Raw genomic sequence first — 17,192 nt, 5'->3', positions numbered from 1 at the left:
AGAGGAATTTAAACTCAAACTCATTCATGTTAAATATTAAACAAACACTGAATAATAAAAAAAAACAACTAAGAAACAGCTGGATTCAAATCAATATTTTATTTCAACACAAATAACAAACCACATTTATTTAAACCTTTTGGGCTCAAGCCGGACTTCCTGAAGGAGATTTCCCAGAATCCTTCATGACTTCATCTCTCTGTGAGATTTCATGTGGCGCAGAGATGAACCTCGTTGACTGAAACTTTTCCCACATGTTCCACAAGAATATGGCTTCTCACCTGTGTGACTTCTATTGTGGATCAACAATTTACTCTTTTCACTGAAACTTTTCCCACATGTGTCACAAGAATATGGCTTCTCACCTGTGTGAATTCTATTGTGGATCAACAATTTACTCTTTTCACTGAAACTTTTCCCACATGTTCCACAAGAATATGGCTTCTCACCTGTGTGAATTCTATTGTGCAGCAACAATGGACTCTTTTGACTGAAACTTTTCCCACATGTGTCACAAGAATATGGCTTCTCACCTGTGTGAATTCTATTGTGGATCAATAATTTACTCTTTTCACTGAAACTTTTCCCACATGTTCCACAAGAATATGGCTTCTCACCTGTGTGAATTCTATCGTGGCTCAACAAATGATAGTGTCTACTGAAACTTTTCCCACATGTGTCACAAGAATATGGCTTCTCACCTGTGTGAATTCTATTGTGGACCAACAATTGCCTCTTTTGACTGAAACTTTTCCCACATGTTTCACAAGAATATGGCTTCTCACCTGTGTGAATTCTATTGTGGATCGTCAAATAAGGCTTTTGACTGAAACTTTCCCCACATGTTCCACAAGAATACGGCTTCTCACCTGTGTGAGTTCTATTGTGGATCAATAAATCCCTCTTTCCACTGAAGCTTTTCCCACATGTTCCACAAGAATATGGCTTCTCACCTGTGTGAGTTATATTGTGGATCAACAAATCATTCTTTTGACTGAAACTTTTCCCACATGTGTCACAAGAATAGGGCTTCTCACCTGTGTGAGTTCTGTTGTGGATCAACAAATCACTCTTTTGACTGAAACTTTTCCCACATGTGTCACAAGAATATGGCTTCTCACCTGTGTGACTTCTATTATGGATCAACAATTTACTCTTTTGACTGAAACTTTTCCCACATGTATCACAAGAGTATGGCTTCTCACCTGTGTGAATTATTTTGTGGATCAACAAAGTAGTCTGAAAGCTGAAACCTTTTCCACACATTTCACAACTGATTTTCTTCTTCTCAGTGACGTTTCTTGAGTTTTTACCTAATTTACGTTTCTTGTGGACATTTTTCCCACATGTTTCCTCACAAAGAAGCGTTTCACCTTTAGCCCGGTTCTCCGTCTCAGGAACCCTGTCCACACGGTCACCAAGAACTATACTGAATTTCTTCAGTTCTACATTTCTGGTCGGTTGCGAGTGCAGATGTTTCGTCACATTGTGGACTTCAGAGTCATGAGAGAGGAGCTGCTCAGTGTCCGGTTCTTCTTCTGGTTCACTCAGGGAACTTTGCTCCTCAATAGAAGGAACCCTAAAGGAACCACTTTCTACCTTCAGTAGAAGCTGCTCTTCCTCCTGGCTGCTACCGAGTTTCTGCTGCTCCTCAATCTCTGGAGGTTCTGGTTCTTTTGGCTCCTCTTTGATATCTAGAGGTTCTGGTTCTTTTGGCTCCTCTTTGATCTCTGGAGGTTCTGGCTCCTCTTTGATCTCTGGAGGTTCTGGTTCTTCTGGCTCGTCTTTGATATCAGGAGATTCTGCTTCTTCTGGTTCCTCTTTGATCTCTGGAGGTTCCGGTACTTCCTGTTCTCCACAGTAGTTTGATTCCTGCTCCTCCCTGCAGTCACAGTGCTGTTGGAGCTCTGGAGAGACAAAAAGTACCAGATGAAAGGTGAGTTACTTTACTTCTACAGTTCTAACTTCAAAATAAATAAAAAATCTGAGTCTCAAGCAGTAAATTTGAAAACTTTCCACATTCCACCAATCGTCCATGTGGGACTGAATGTGTTCATCCAGTCTTTTCCACACCTGTTCTGTGGAGCTTGATTTGAGGGTTCCAGATGTTACCCAGCAGTCTGCGCTGATGATCAATCTCCTCCTGGTACGGGACGATGGTTTGTTGAAACACGGTGAAGATTTCTCCGGCAGCAGCAGTGAGTCTCTGGCTGGTCCAGTCTCTCACAGAGTCGTGGGAATCGTCACGTTCACCACCAGTAACAGTCTCAACAAGACCCTCCTCCTCTTTACTGTGTGGAGCTTCATGTTCCTCCTGATCCCGACTGGACCTCGTCTTCTGGTGACCAATGTGTCGCTGTGGACTCTCTGGAGGGAAACAAGGCAAAAGTCACCGACGTGAATATTTCACAGTGAAGGACGGATGAGACAGGACAGGCTGCATTTAAAATACAAACATTTAGAAACAAAAAGTCTGCTCATTTCAATAAAACTGACAGTCGCTGTGGGGTTTACAGAATAAAGGAGGAAACTGTCTGGATGCGTTGGTGTGTTCTGGTGTGATGCGGGAAAAGAATTTGCGTACTGTAGGAATTTGGAGAAAAGTAACGTTAAACTTGGATCTGTTGGTCGAAAATAATGGTCTTGTGTCGTCGGTCTAGTTTTGTTAATTTGCTCCAAGTTTAACAGTTATTTACTTCAAATTTCTACAGTAATAATCTTTGATATTGCTTGTAGTAACAAAGGAGGATACCTAGTATTGCTCTGAAGTGAAATAGGGTTTAAACCTATAAATGTCTATCTGTTGCAGCCGTACATGATCTTGTGTTTTACCGTAAAGGCGATAATAAAAGCGCAGTAGAAATCAAGTGCGGGCTCGCTTGACGACAGTAAACCCAGGCTGCATTTTGCAGCATTCTATATACATTTTATACGCATTTTGTAATCTCTTGCTTGTGAGATTATTAAATTCACTATTGAAGAAATAAACTCTGCTTCTGCCTCTCCCGGATCAAACGAACACGCGGAATTCATGGAAACACAGGAACGAGTTCCAACAACAAAACCTCAGTTTTCCTCTGTTTGTGATACAGACGCTGAACGTTTAACGCTGAAGGTTTCTGACTTAAAATCACTCCCGTTGTTTCACTTCGAACCAGAACTCGCGAGCAGCAGCCTCGTTTCTGTCCGCGAGCTTCAGGAGAAAAGCGACGATCCTCCACGAGAGTCACATTCACGTGTTCATCCTCACGTCTCCTTACCCGTTCTGTGGAACTCGACTTGAGGTTTTCCGTCGATTCCCAATAACCTGCGTTGACGGCGAATCTCCCCCTGGCACCGGGCGACGGTTTGTCCAAACGCGGAGGATATTTCTCCGGCAGCAGTGGCGAGTCGCTCCTCGATAAACTCCCTCAAAGGCAGAAGTGACGTCATCGTCGCTGCGGGAGATTTAAAAATGTTTCCTCCGGGAGACTCAGACAACAAGTTCCTTCTTCCAGGATTAACGGCGGCTCGCACCCACCGCCCGCTCGCCGCTCCGGAGCGAATCACACGAGGTTGTTTACATGCTGGCTCGTATCGTCGACGGAAAATGACGTCATCGCGACACCGCCTGGCACCCAACATGCCACTTCCGGTGGTTTTTTTTTCTTTTTTTCTTATTTGAACAAGAACATTTACAAACTCTTGTGGTGGCTCAGCATGTAATCATCCATCACAGGGAGAACAATAAAAACAACAACAACATATAAACAAATAAACAGAAATACCAGGTTGGAGGGGCAGTCCAAAGGGTGTAAATGAACTAATACGGATTAACAATCAGAATCATATTAAACTTATCTTTTTACATTAAAATTAAATAGAGAATAAACATATTTTTATACATTTTGTTTTGGAAACAGTGCTTGACGTTTTTTTTAGGGATGAAAAATACAAAAAATAAAGCAGTTGAAAGAGGGATTCTTATTCCTCCATTACATTACAATGTAAATGATATTTTCACAACAAAACGACTGAATAAACTGCTATTGGTACAACAAAGTAGCAAATATTCTTTCTTTTTTTTTTTTTTTTAAAGGTAGCACATTTTTCCTCTTTATGGTGATTTTATTTTTATTTTTACATTAGTGGCATTCTAAATTGTTTCTCAATTTTTTTAAAAAGGAGTTTGTTTTCCTCGTGTCCACTGGGGGGCGCACTGTTCAAATGCAACCAGAAGTCGTCGCACAACGCTGAGAGCCAGAATTGACCAGCAGGGGGCGGCGACACTCAGCCAGAGATCAGTGATGCCGCGGTGGAAGTGAGTTTCTTTATTGAGGCAGAAAAGCATCAGCACGAGGGAGAGTTTGTGAAAAGGCTGCAGAGATCCTGAGTTGTGAGAAGTGGCAGATGAATCTGGAGAGAAACGTTGTTCCAGCTCACATTTCACACTGAATTTTGTTTTCCTTTCAAGCAATTTCAGCCTGTTCCTCGTTCGACTTTGTACAAACAGCAACATTTTGAGTCGCACTGTTACCATGACAACAGGTAGACCCTGATTCCAAATTACGTAACGCCGTCACCAGTAATCTGTTACGACCCAACCCTGATTATTAGTCCCTTTACTTTCTGAGGGCAGATATTTGTTCTGCACCATTACGCCAAGAGAGATTCCTCGTACTTGAAATGGACATTTACTACATTACCTGGCAGTAAAACCTTTCTAATTCTGGTTATCGCTGAAGCAGAGGAATTTAAACTCAAACTCATTCATGTTAAACATTAAACAAACACTGAATAAAAAAAACAACTAAAAAACCGCTGGATTCAAATCAATATTTTATTTCAACACAAATAACAAACCACATTTATTTCAACCTTTTGGGTTCAAGCTGGACTTCCTGAATGAGATTTCCCAGAATCCTTCATGACTTCGTCTTTCTGTGAGTTTTCATGTGGTGCAGAGATGAAACTCGTGTACTGAAACTTTTCCCACATGTTCCACAAGAATATGGCTTCTCACCTGTGTGAATTCTATTGTGGATCAACAATTTACTCTTTTCACTGAAACTTTTCCCACATGTGTCACAAGAATATGGCTTCTCACCTGTGTGAGTTCTATTGTGGATCAACAATTTACACTTTTCACTGAAACTTTTCCCACATGTGTCACAAGAATATGGCTTCTCACCTGTGTGAATTCTATTGTGGATCAACAAATGACTCTTTCGAATGAAACTTTTCCCACATGTGTCACAAGAATACGGCTTCTCACCTGTGTGAATTTTATTGTGGATCAACAATGTACTCTTTTCACTGAAACTTTTCCCACATGTGTCACAAGAATATGGCTTCTCACCTGTGTGAATTTGATTGTGGATCAACAATTTACTCTTTTGACTGAAACTTTTCCCACATGTGTCACAAGAATACGGCTTCTCACCTGTGTGAATTCTATTGTGGATCAACAATGTACTCTTTTGACTGAAACTTTTCCCACATGTGTCACAAGAATATGGCTTCTCACCTGTGTGAATTTGATTGTGGATCAACAATTGACTCTTTTGACTGAAACTTTTCCCACATGCTCCACAAGAATACGGCTTCTCACCTGTGTGAATTCTATTGTGGATCATCAAATAAGGCTTTTGACTGAAACTTTTCCCACATGTTCCACAAGAATACGGCTTCTCACCTGTGTGAGTTCTGTTGTGGATCAACAAATCATTCTTTCGACTGAAACTTTTCCCACATGTGTCACAAGAATATGGCTTCTCACCTGTGTGAATTCTATTGTGGATCAACAATTTACTCTTTTGACTGAAACTTTTCCCACATGTATCACAAGAGTATGGCTTCTCACCTGTGTGAATTATTTTGTGGATCAACAAATTACTGTGAAAGCTGAAACCTTTTCCACACGTTTCCCAAATGATTTTCTTCTTCTGAGTGACGTTTCTTGAGTTTTGACCTAATTTACGTTTCTTGTGGACATTTTTCCCACATGTTTCCTCACAAAGAAGCGTTTCACCTTTAGCCCGGTTCTCCGTCTCAGGAACCCTGTCCACACGGTCACCAAGAACTATACTGAATTTCTTCAGTTCTACATTTCTGGTTGGTTGCGAGTGCAGATGTTTCGTCACATTGTGGACTTCAGAGTCATGAGAGAGGAGCTGCTCAGTGTCCGGTTCTTCTTCTGGTTCACTCAGGGAACTTTGCTCCTCAATAGAAGGAACCCTAAAGGAACCACTTTCTACCTTCAGTAGAAGCAGCTCTCTCTCCTGGCTGCTTCCGAGTTTCTGCTGCTCCTCAATCTCTGGAGGTTCTGGTTCTTCTAGTTCCTCTTTGATCTCTTGAGGTTCTGGTTCTTCTGGTTCCTCTTTGATCTCTAGAGGTTCTGGTTCTTTTGGCTCCTCTTTGATAGCTGGAGATTCTGCTTCTGCTGGTTCCTCTTTGATCTCTGGAGGTTCTGGCTCTTCTTTGATATCAGGAGATTCTGCTTCTTCTGGTTCCTCTTTGATCTCTGGAGGTTCCGGTACTTCCTGTTCTACACAGTAGTTTGATTCCTGCTCCTCCCTGCAGTCACAGCACTGTTGGAGCTCTGGAGAGACAAAAAGTACCAGATGAAAGGTGAGTTACTTTACTTCTACAGTTCTAACTTCAAAATTAAAAAAAAATCTGAGTCTCAAGCAGTAAATTTGAAAACTTTCCACATTCCACTAATCGTCCATGTGGGACTGAATGTGTTCATCCAGTCTTTTCCACACCTGTTCTGCGGAGCTTGATTTGAGGGTTCCAGATGTTACCCAGCAGCCTGCGCTGATGATCAATCTCCTCCTGGTACGGGACGATGGTTTGTTGAAACACGACGAAGATTTCTCCGGCAGCAGCAGTGAGTCTCTGGCTGGTCCAGTCTCTCACAGAGTCGTGGGAATCGTCACGTTCACCACCAGTAACAGTCTCAACAAGACCCTCCTCCTCTTTACTGTGTGGAGCTTCATGTTCCTCCTGCTCCCGACTGGACCTCGTCTTCTGGTGACCAATGTGTCGCTGTGGACTCTCTGGAGGGAAACAAGGCAAAAGTCACCGACGTGAATATTTCACAGTGAAGGACGGACGACACAGGACAGGCTGCATTTAAAATACAAACATTTAGAAACAAAAAGTCTGCTCATTTCAATAAAACTGACAGTCCCTGTGGGTTTACAGAATAAAGGAGGAACCTGTCTGGATGCGTTGGTGTGTTCTGGTTTGATGCGGGAAAAGAATTTGCGTACTGTAGGAATCTGGAGAAAAGTAACGTTAAACTTGGATCTGCTGGTCGAAAATAATGGTCTCGTGTCGTCGGTCTATTTTTGTTAATTTGCTCCAAGTTTAACAGTTATTTACTTCAAATTTCTACAGTAATAATCTTTGATATTGCTTGTAGTAACAAAGGAGTATGACTAGTATTGCACTGAAGTGAAATAGGGTTTAAACCTATAAATACTTGTGTTTCATGACAAATTGTAAACAGACTATCTATCTATGTCCATCTGTTGCGGCCGTGCGCGACCTTGTGTTTTACTGTAAAGGCGATAATAAAAGCGCAGTTGAAATCGAGTGCGGGCTCGCTTGACGGCAGTAAACCAAGGCTGCATTTTGCAGCATTTTATATACATTTTTGTAGTCTCTTGCTTGTGAGATTATTAAATTCACTATTGAAGAAATATACTCTTCTTCTGCCTCTCCCGGATCAAACGAACACGCGGAATTTATGGAAACACCCAGGCCCGCCCCTCCCTACATGCAGAACACGCGCTGTGCGTAGGGCCCCGCGATCCATGGGGGGGCCCCATTTTGCACAAGTGAATTGAATTTCCCTCGGGATCAATAAAGTATCATCATTCTCTGCAAATGCGCAAAGGATGTGTGTGCATTTTGCCGAGAGGCGCGTAGAGCACCGCCACCAAGTCAGCCCGAGGCAGGAGAGAGAGAGAAAAAAAGAGACGCAACGATTGAAAGCGCGGAGCGTCACCATCTGACCAATCAGCGGTCAGATGGGCCGGCAGGCGGTTGTTTACAGGTAGAGAGTAGAGAGACGGCTTCCAAACGTCAACACGATTCGGGAGCTCGCAAAAGAAAGAAAAAGTCCAAACAAGAAGAGGCTCGTGCTTCACTTGAAGGTGGGTATGTTGTTGAAATAAAACAGAACACTTTTTGTGGCATAAACATAAACTGCTCGCATGTCTGCTCGTGCTAATCATGACACAGAAGAGATGATAATTGTGTCTAGATGTGGACTGGAGATTAAATTTTCAAGCGGCCCTGATGACCATTTATTAAATGTCTTGTTAACTGAATATATTCAGCTTTATTGAGTGACCTGGCTGTGATTAGCATAAACTCAGAAGTGGCACAGCAGCTGCCATATGATGAGCTCTTTGATGACTTTGCATCCAGGAAATGCAGACGTGTGCATCTGTAAAGTTATTGTTCCAATGTTGATCTGTAAAGTTATTGTTCCACTTTTGATCTATAAAGTTCCTGTTCCACTGTTGATAGAGTCTGTTCATTTGATTCGTTAGTAATTGTAATTTATTATTATTATTATTATGTTATTGGAAGGGGGTCCCCAAAATAAAATCTTGCTTAGGGCCCCCACTTGGCCAGGGGCACAGGAACGAGTTCCAACAACAAAACCTCACTTTTCCTCTGTTTGTGATACAGACGCTGAACGTTTAACGCTGAAGGTTTCTGACTTAAAATCACTCCCGTTGTTTCACTTCGAACCAGAACTCGCGAGCAGCAGCCTCGTTTCTGTCCGCGAGCTTCAGGAGAAAAGCGACGATCCTCCACGAGAGTCACATTCACGTGTTCATCCTCACGTCTCCTTACCCGTTCTGTGGAACTCGACTTGAGGTTTTCCGTCGATTCCCAATAACCTGCGTTGACGGCGAATCTCCCCCTGGCACCGGGCGACGGTTTGTCCAAACGCGGAGGATATTTCTCCGGCAGCAGCGGCGAGTCGCTCCTCGATAAACTCCCTCAAAGGCAGAAGTGACGTCATCGTCGCTGCGGGAGATTTAAAAATGTTTCCTCCGGGAGACTCAGACAACAAGTTCCTTCTTCCAGGATCAACGGCGGCTCGCATCCACCGCCCGCTCGCCGCTCCGGAGCGAATCACACGAGGTTGTTTACATGCTGGCTCGTATCGTATCGTCGACGGAAAATGACGTCATCGCGACACCGCCTGGCACCGTTCATGCGACTTCCGGTGTTTTGGTTGTTTTTTTCTTATTTGAACAAGAACATTTACAAACGCTTGTGGTGCTCAGCATGTAATCATCCATCACAGGGAGAACAATAAAAACAACAACAACATATAAACAAATAAACAGAAATACCAGGTTGGAGGGGCAGTCCAAAGGGTGTAAATAAAATAATACGGATTAACATTCACAATCATATTAAGCTTAGCTTTTTACATTAAAATTAAATAGAGAAATAAACATATTTTTATACATTTTGTTTTGGAAACAGTGCTTGACGTTTTTTTTAGGGATGAAAAATACAAAAAATAAAGCAGTTGAAAGAGGGATTCTTATTCCTCCATTACATTACAATGTAAATGATATTTTCACAACAAAACGACTGAATAAACTGCTATTGGTACAACAAAGTAGCAAATATTCTTTCTTTTTTTTTTTTTTTTTTAAAGGTAGCACATTTTTCCTCTTTATGGTGATTTTATTTTTATTTTTACATTAGTGGCATTCTAAATTGTTTCTCAATTTTTTAAAAAAGGAGTTTGTTTTCCTCGTGTCCACTGGGGGGCGCACTGTTCAAATGCAACCAGAAGTCGTCGCACAACGCTGAGAGCCAGAATTGACCAGCAGGGGGCGGCGACACTCAGCCAGAGATCAGTGATGCCGCGGTGGAAGTGAGTTTCTTTATTGAGGCAGAAAAGCATCAGCACGAGGGAGAGTTTGTGAAAAGGCTGCAGAGATCCTGAGTTGTGAGAAGTGGCAGATGAATCTGGAGAGAAACGTTGTTCCAGCTCACATTTCACACTGAATTTTGTTTTCCTTTCAAGCAATTTCAGCCTGTTCCTCGTTCGACTTTGTACAAACGCCAACATTTTGAGTCGCACTGTTACCATGACAACAGGTGGACCCTGATTCCTAATTACGTAACGCCGTCACCAGTAATCTGTTACGACCCAACCCTGATTATTAGTCCCTTTACTTTCTGAGGGCAGATATTTGTTCTGCACCATTACGCCAAGAGAGATTCCTCGTACTGGAAATGGACATTTACTACATTACCTGGCAGTAAAACCTTTCTAATTCTGGTTATCGCTGAAGCAGAGGAATTTAAACTCAAACTCATTCATGTTAAATATTAAACAAACACTGAATAAAAAAAACAACTAAAAAACAGCTGGATTCAAATCAATATTTTATTTCAACACAAATAACAAACCACATTTATTTCAACCTTTTGGGCTCAAGCTGGACTTCCTGAAGGAGATTTCCCAGAATCCTTCATGACTTCGTCTTTCTGTGAGTTTTCATGTGGCGCAGAGATGAACCTCGTGTACTGAAACTTTTCCCACATGTTCCACAAGAATATGGCTTCTCACCTGTGTGAGTTCTATTGTGGATCAACAATTTACTCTTTTCACTGAAACTTTTCCCACATGTGTCACAAGAATATGGCTTTTCACCTGTGTGAATTCTATTGTGGATCAACAATTTACTCTTTCCACTGAAACTTTTCCCACATGTGTCACAAGAATATGGCTTCTCACCTGTGTGAATTCTATTGTGCAGCAACAATGGACTCTTTTGACTGAAACTTTTCCCACATGTGTCACAAGAAAATGGCTTCTCACCTGTGTGAATTCTATTGTGGCTCAACAAATGACTCTTTTGACTGAAACTTTTCACACATGCTCCACAAGAATATGGCTTCTCACCTGTGTGAATTCTATCGTGGCTCAACAAATGCCTCTTTTGACTGAAACTTTTCCCACATGTTTCACAAGAATACGGCTTCTCACCTGTGTGAATTCTATTGTGGATCGTCAAATAAGGCTTTTGACTGAAACTTTTGCAACATGTTCCACAAGAATACGGCTTCTCACCTGTGTGAGTTCTATTGTGGATCAATAAATCCCCCTTTCCACTGAAACTTTTCCCACATGTTCCACAAGAATATGGCTTCTCACCTGTGTGAGTTCTGTTGTGGATCAACAAATCATTCTTTTGACTGAAACTTTTCCCACATGTGTCACAAGAATATGGCTTCTCACCTGTGTGAATTCTATTGTGGATCGTCAAATCATTCTTTTGACTGAAACTTTTCCCACATGTTTCACAAGAATACGGCTTCTCACCTGTGTGAATTCTATTGTGGACCAACAATTGCCTCTTTTGACTGAAACTTTTCCCACATGTGTCACAAGAACATGGCTTCTCACCTGTGTGAGTTCTGTTGTGGATCAACAAATCATTCTTTCGACTGAAACTTTTCCCACATGTGTCACAAGAATATGGCTTCTCACCTGTGTGAATTCTATTGTGGATCAACAATTTACTCTTTTGACTGAAACTTTTCCCACATGTATCACAAGAGTATGGCTTCTCACCTGTGTGAATTCTTTTGTGGATCAACAAATTACTGTGAAAGCTGAAACCTTTTCCACACGTTTCCCAAATTATTTTCTTCTTCTGAGTGACGTTTCTTGAGTTTTTACCTAATTTACGTTTCTTGTGGACATTTTTCCCACATGTTTCCTCACAAAGAAGCTTTTCACCTTTAGCCCGGTTCTCCGTCTCAGGAACCCTGTCCACACGGTCACCAAGAACTATACTGAATTTCTTCAGTTCTACATTTCTGGTTGGTTGCGAGTGCAGATGTTTCGTCACATTGTGGACTTCAGAGTCATGAGAGAGGAGCTGCTCAGTGTCCGGTTCTTCTTCTGGTTCACTCAGGGAACTTTGCTCCTCAATAGAAGGAACCCTAAAGGAACCACTTTCTACCTTCAGTAGAAGCAGCTCTCTCTCCTGGCTGCTTCCGAGTTTCTGCTGCTCCTCAATCTCTGGAGGTTCTGGTTCTTCTAATTCCTCTTTGATCTCTTGAGGTTCTGGTTCTTCTGGTTCCTCTTTGATCTCTTGAGGTTCTGGTTCAGCTTTGATCTCTGGAGGTTCTGGTTCTTCTAGTTCCTCTTTGATCTCTAGAGGTTCTGGTTCTTTTGGCTCCTCTTTGATATCTGGAGATTCTGCTTCTGCTGGTTCCTCTTTGATCTCTGGAGGTTCCGGTACTTCCTGTTCTCCACAGTAGTTTGATTCCTGCTCCTCCCTGCAGTGACAGTGCTGTTGGAGCTCTGGAGAGACAAAAAGTACCAGATGAAAGGTGAGTTACTTTACTTCTACAGTTATAACTTCAAAATCAAAAAAAAATCTGAGTCTCAAGCAGTGAATTTGAAAACTTTCCACATTCCACCAATCGTCCATGTGGGACTGAATGTGTTCATCCAGTCTTTTCCACACCTGTTCTGTGGAGCTTGATTTGAGGGTTCCAGATGTTACCCAGCAGTCTGCGCTGATGATCAATCTCCTCCTGGTACGGGACGATGGTTTGTTGAAACACGGTGAAGATTTCTCCGGCAGCAGCAGTGAGTCTCTGGCTGGTCCAGTCTCTCACAGAGTCGTGGGAATCGTCACGTTCACCACCAGTAACAGTCTCAACAAGACCCTCCTCCTCTTTACTGTGTGGAGCTTCATGTTCCTCCTGCTCCCGACTGGACCTCGTCTTCTGGTGACCAATGTGTCGCTGTGGACTCTCTGGAGGGAAACAAGGCAAAAGTCACCGACGTGAATATTTCACAGTGAAGGACGGACGAGACAGGACAGGCTGCATTTAAAACACAAACATTTAGAAACAAAAAGTCTGCTCCTTTCAATAAAACTGACAGTCCCTGTGGGTTTTACAGAATAAAGGAGGAAACTGTCTGGATGCGTTGGTGTGTTCTGGTTTGATGCGGGAAAAGAATTTGCGCATTGTAGGAATTTGGAGAAAAGTAACGTTAAACTTGGATCTGTTGGTCGAAAATAATGGTCTCGTGTCGTCGGTCTATTTTTGCTAATTTGCTCCAAGTTTAACAGTTATTTACTTCCAATTTCTACAGTAATAATCTTTGATATTGCTTGTAGTAACAAAGGAGTATGCCTAGTATTGCACTGAAGTGAAATAGGGTTTAAACCTATAAATACTTGTGTTTCATGACAAATTGTAAACAGACTATCTATCTATGTGTTCCAGCCGTACACTAGCTTGGGTTTTACCATAAAGGTGTTAATAAAAGCGCAGTTAAAATCAAGTGCGGACTCGTTTGACGGCAGCAGCTGCCATATGATGAGCTCTTTGATGACTTTGCATCCAGGAAATGCAGACGTGTGCATCTGTAAAGTTATTGTTCCACTTTTGATCTATAAAGTTCCTGTTCCACTGTTGATAGAGTCTGTTCATTTGATTCGTTAGTAATTGTAATTTATTATTATTATTATTATGTTATTGGAAGGGGGTCCCCAAAATAAAATCTTGCTTAGGGCCCCCACTTGGCCAGGGGCACAGGAACGAGTTCCAACAACAAAACCTCACTTTTCCTCTGTTTGTGATACAGACGCTGAACGTTTAACGCTGAAGGTTTCTGACTTAAAATCACTCCCGTTGTTTCACTCGAACCAGAACTCGCGAGCAGCAGCCTCGTTTCTGTCCGCGAGCTTCAGGAGAAAAGCGACGATCCTCCACGAGAGTCACATTCACGTGTTCATCCTCACGTCTCCTTACCCGTTCTGTGGAACTCGACTTGAGGTTTTCCGTCGATTCCCAATAACCTGCGTTGACGGCGAATCTCCCCTGGCACCGGGCGACGGTTTGTCCAAACGCGGAGGATATTTCTCCGGCAGCAGTGGCGAGTCGCTCCTCGATAAACTCCTCAAAGGCAGAAGTGACGTCATCGTCGCTGTGGGAGATTTAAAAATATTTCCTCCGGGAGACTCAGACAACAAGTTCCTTCTTCCAGGATTAACGGCGGCTCGCATCCACCGCCCGCTCGCCGCTCCGGAGCGAATCACACGAGGTTGTTTACATGCTGGCTCGTATCGTCGACGGAAAATGACGTCATCGCGCCACCGCCTGGCACCCATCATGTGACTTCAGGTGTTTTTGCATTTTTTTTTCTTTTTTTCTTATTTGAACAAGAACATTTACAAACTCTTGCGGTGGCTCAGCATGTAATCATCCATCACAGGGAGAACAATAAAAACAACAACAACAACATATAAACAAATAAACAGAAATACCAGGTTGGAGGGGCAGTCCAAAGGGTGTGAATAAAATAATACGGATTAACAATCAGAATCATATTAAGCTTAGCTTTTTACATACTTTTAAATAGAAAGAGAAACATACTTTTGTACATTTTGTTTTGGAAACAGTGCTTGACGTTTTTTTTAGGGATGAAAAATAGAAAAAATAAAGCAGTTGAAAGAGGGATTCTTATTCCGCCATTATATTACAATGTAAATTGTATTTTACCAACAAAATGACTGAATAAATTGCTATTGGTGCAACAAAGTAGCAAATATTTTTTTTTTTTTTTAAAAGTTAACACATTTTTGCTCTTTATGGTAATTTTTTTTAATTCTTTTTACATTAGTGACATTTTAAGGTCATTAAATCACACACATGATTTTTTTTTTGTGTTTTGTTGAAAGTTTGAACAAAATCACCAATATTTAATCTCAAGCCACAATAACAGGAGTGATTCCTCAGTTTTTAGATGTAAATGGACAAAGTTGGATCATTTATACAGGATATCAGCAAATCATCAAACATCAAGAGGAAAAACACAAAGCCACTGAGAAGACATGAACGTGAACCCTGGCAGAGAAACGGAGCAGAAAAAAAGACAGATTCGTCTTTCATTTTGACACAAAGTCTTTATTTCTTACTTGTTACTTGAGCAGTACACGGACAGAGACGGCTTATATTTATATATAATATATTTAAACTTTACAGTTCACATCTGAATGACGACGAAGAAGCAGGTCAGAGTCTTTCTACTGCTGTGAATAGAACCGGAGGGGAAGACTCCCACAATATGAAAACAATCCGACAAAAAGAGAAATCAAAGAACTTATTGCTGAATACAAATCAATCAGAATGGCAGTAAGAAGAAGAAGAAGAGTAGTAGTAGTAACACAGGGAGCAATGTCATTATACCGAGATGAGGGTACACCCCAGTGTGGCCTACAAAAAAACCCAAAAACAAACAAAACAAAACAAACAAACAAACAAAAAAACTCCAAGGAAAAGGAACAAAGTGTTTTTGTCACAATACAGCAGCGTTTGGTTTACAACCTGCTCTAGAAAGAAAACGTATCTACAAGTGGGAGGAGAAGCTTCAGATACTCACAAGAGGCCTGGAGGAGGGGGGGGGGGGGGGTGGGGGGGGGGGGGGTGACAGTGAGGTGGGGGCGGTTCTAAGAGGAAGGAAGAGGTGACGATACTGTACAGCACTTCAAAAAGGGGACAAGATACATTCAGGACCCCCCCCCCCCAAACCTCCCACCTCCACCCGCACCCCCACCCGGCAGTTTGGCTTTCCGATGGCAGAGGAACACTGAAGAGGCTGAAACGTGGCGACATGCAGGCCTGGAGCCTCTCTGGTCTAACCCCCCCCCCCCCCCCCCCCCACCCTCCACATTCGTCACCATTAACATTCACTCGTTCACTGTGAGCGTCTCTCTTTGGTTGGTCGGACCGGTGAGTGGAGCCCCCTGCTGGTGCTCGGATGCCGCACCACTGCCACCACCACCACCACCTCCTTCCTCCTCCTCCTACACTGAAAGTGACTTTAGCTGATAGCCCTTTAGGCTGCGTCTGGGTCTGCCTGTGAGGGTCGGGGCACCTGGAGAGTTTTTTTTGGTCATTTTCTTTTTTTTTTTTTTGTTAGGGAAAAGGGGTTTTCTTCTTCTTCTTTGTTTGTTTTTTTCTTCTTTTTTAAGGTGGCTGGGGGGTTGCCCTACATTCCGAGCTTGGAGCCCAAATGGCGCCAAAAAAAGCCCCGCCCCTTACAGGCTACCTCGGGTTGAGCGCACGCCTCAGCGATTGGAAGCTACGTCCCTTCTGAAAGGGGACCAAAGAGGGTGGGAGGTTTGGTTAAAAAAGTAATAGTAAGAAGAATTTTCTGTAAAACTGAAGCAAAAGTCAGTGACCATGGTACACGGATTCTGTACAGTAACACCAGGGGGCGCCATCATGTCGCCAGACCTCCAGCGTGCTGAAGGACTAGAAGGGGTTCCGGGATCACCACTTGGAAACCTGCACATTAATACAACCAGCCAGCGCCGAGCCGTGGATCGGTTTCTGTTCGTGTGTATGACGTCGTTCCGTTACAAAACCCAGCCCACGCAGCTTTTGTGGAAGTGTGTGTGTGTGTGTGTGTGTTTTGTTTTGTGGCTGTGTCGCTTTGGTATATCTACGGAGAGGGGCTCAGTGCTGTAAAGGAAGGATCAGATTTCTTTGGTGCTCGTTGGGTCTGGTTCTGTCCGAGACGGTCCCCTCGAGTCCAGTTCTGTCCGAGACGGTCCCCTCGGGTCCAGTTCTGTCCGAGACGGTCCCCTTGGGTCCGGTTGGGTTTGATTGTCTCATAAGGAGCAAGCTACCACGTCCAAACCGACGGCAGCGTGAGTCGCTAACGCTAAAAGAAAAAAGTCACCCTAATGCTACTGACACTACTCGGATACTAGAATGCCCTAAGATTACTTTTTCACATTCTCATGCACACTGTCACGGTACGAGTTCTACAACAGTTTTCTACGCTATCGTCATGAAGTGGATTGTCTTTGAAATGTGAGACGAGACTCGGACCAAAGCTGCACTCGGTAACATTTAGCAAACTTTGCGTGTAGCTCTACATATTTCATATTCTGAAGCTTGACGGCAGCTCACACGCAGATTGTTGTGTTCCAGACAACGCAGATTGACGAAAATGCCTCCGATCAGTGTTTTAAGATTCTGACAGATGCTGAATTAAAAAAAAAAAAAGATTTACAAAGAAGCGTGAAGAAACACTGTCGCGGCTGCTCACACAGAAACAGGAAGCTCGATATTAGACAATAAAAGCCAACTATATTCAAGTAGACCACATGGATCCAAAC

General features: G+C 42.7%; 3 protein-coding genes across 3 annotated transcripts in view; all 3 read right to left on the bottom strand.

Moving 5' to 3' along the window:
- Positions 1–84: 84 nt before the first annotated feature.
- LOC308136338 (uncharacterized protein) lies at positions 85–3,571 on the bottom strand. Its single transcript, XM_080504654.1, has 3 exons — positions 3,261–3,571; positions 2,074–2,367; positions 85–1,907 (listed from the first exon to the last, which is right to left on the bottom strand). The coding sequence occupies exons 1-3, from the start codon at positions 3,430–3,432 to the stop codon at positions 184–186; spliced, it is 2,190 nt and encodes a 729-aa protein (XP_080360780.1). The 5' UTR covers positions 3,433–3,571; the 3' UTR covers positions 85–183.
- A 797-nt stretch (positions 3,572–4,368) lies between these two features.
- On the bottom strand, positions 4,369–9,164 carry LOC308137048 (uncharacterized protein). Its single transcript, XM_080505609.1, has 3 exons — positions 8,857–9,164; positions 6,747–7,040; positions 4,369–6,580 (listed from the first exon to the last, which is right to left on the bottom strand). The coding sequence occupies exons 1-3, from the start codon at positions 9,110–9,112 to the stop codon at positions 4,905–4,907; spliced, it is 2,226 nt and encodes a 741-aa protein (XP_080361735.1). The 5' UTR covers positions 9,113–9,164; the 3' UTR covers positions 4,369–4,904.
- Positions 9,165–10,412: 1,248 nt separating this feature from the next.
- The window catches only part of LOC308136458 (uncharacterized protein), a gene marked incomplete at its 5' end in the record, with an annotated part of 22,989 nt that continues 16,209 nt past the window's right edge, over positions 10,413–17,192 (bottom strand). The window contains 3 exon segments of the mRNA XM_080504797.1: positions 10,413–12,349; positions 12,516–12,809; positions 13,816–13,959. Coding sequence (XP_080360923.1) covers positions 10,506–12,349; positions 12,516–12,809; positions 13,816–13,959 — 2,282 coding nt within the window. The 3' untranslated portion in view covers positions 10,413–10,505.

This window comes from Blennius ocellaris (genome assembly GCF_963422515.1).
Source record: "Blennius ocellaris genome assembly, chromosome: 11".
Taxonomy (NCBI): Eukaryota; Metazoa; Chordata; class Actinopteri; order Blenniiformes; family Blenniidae; genus Blennius; species Blennius ocellaris.
This window is presented reverse-complemented; position numbering and strand designations above follow the sequence as displayed.

What these genes read in the sequence shown, in the direction of transcription:
- LOC308136338 (XM_080504654.1), bottom strand. Translation starts at nt 3,432, where the DNA reads ATGACGTCACTTCTGCCTTTGAGGGAGTTTATCGAGGAGCGACTCGCC. An exon ending in AGTCGAGTTCCACAGAACGG is followed by an intron (nt 2,368 to 3,260) that starts GTAAGGAGACGT and finishes GTTTCCCTCCAG; the next exon opens with AGAGTCCACAGCGACACATT. An exon ending in AATCAAGCTCCACAGAACAG is followed by an intron (nt 1,908 to 2,073) that starts GTGTGGAAAAGA and finishes TTGTCTCTCCAG; the next exon opens with AGCTCCAACAGCACTGTGAC.
- LOC308137048 (XM_080505609.1), bottom strand. Translation starts at nt 9,112, where the DNA reads ATGCGAGCCGCCGTTGATCCTGGAAGAAGGAACTTGTTGTCTGAGTCT. An exon ending in AGTCGAGTTCCACAGAACGG is followed by an intron (nt 7,041 to 8,856) that starts GTAAGGAGACGT and finishes GTTTCCCTCCAG; the next exon opens with AGAGTCCACAGCGACACATT. An exon ending in AATCAAGCTCCGCAGAACAG is followed by an intron (nt 6,581 to 6,746) that starts GTGTGGAAAAGA and finishes TTGTCTCTCCAG; the next exon opens with AGCTCCAACAGTGCTGTGAC.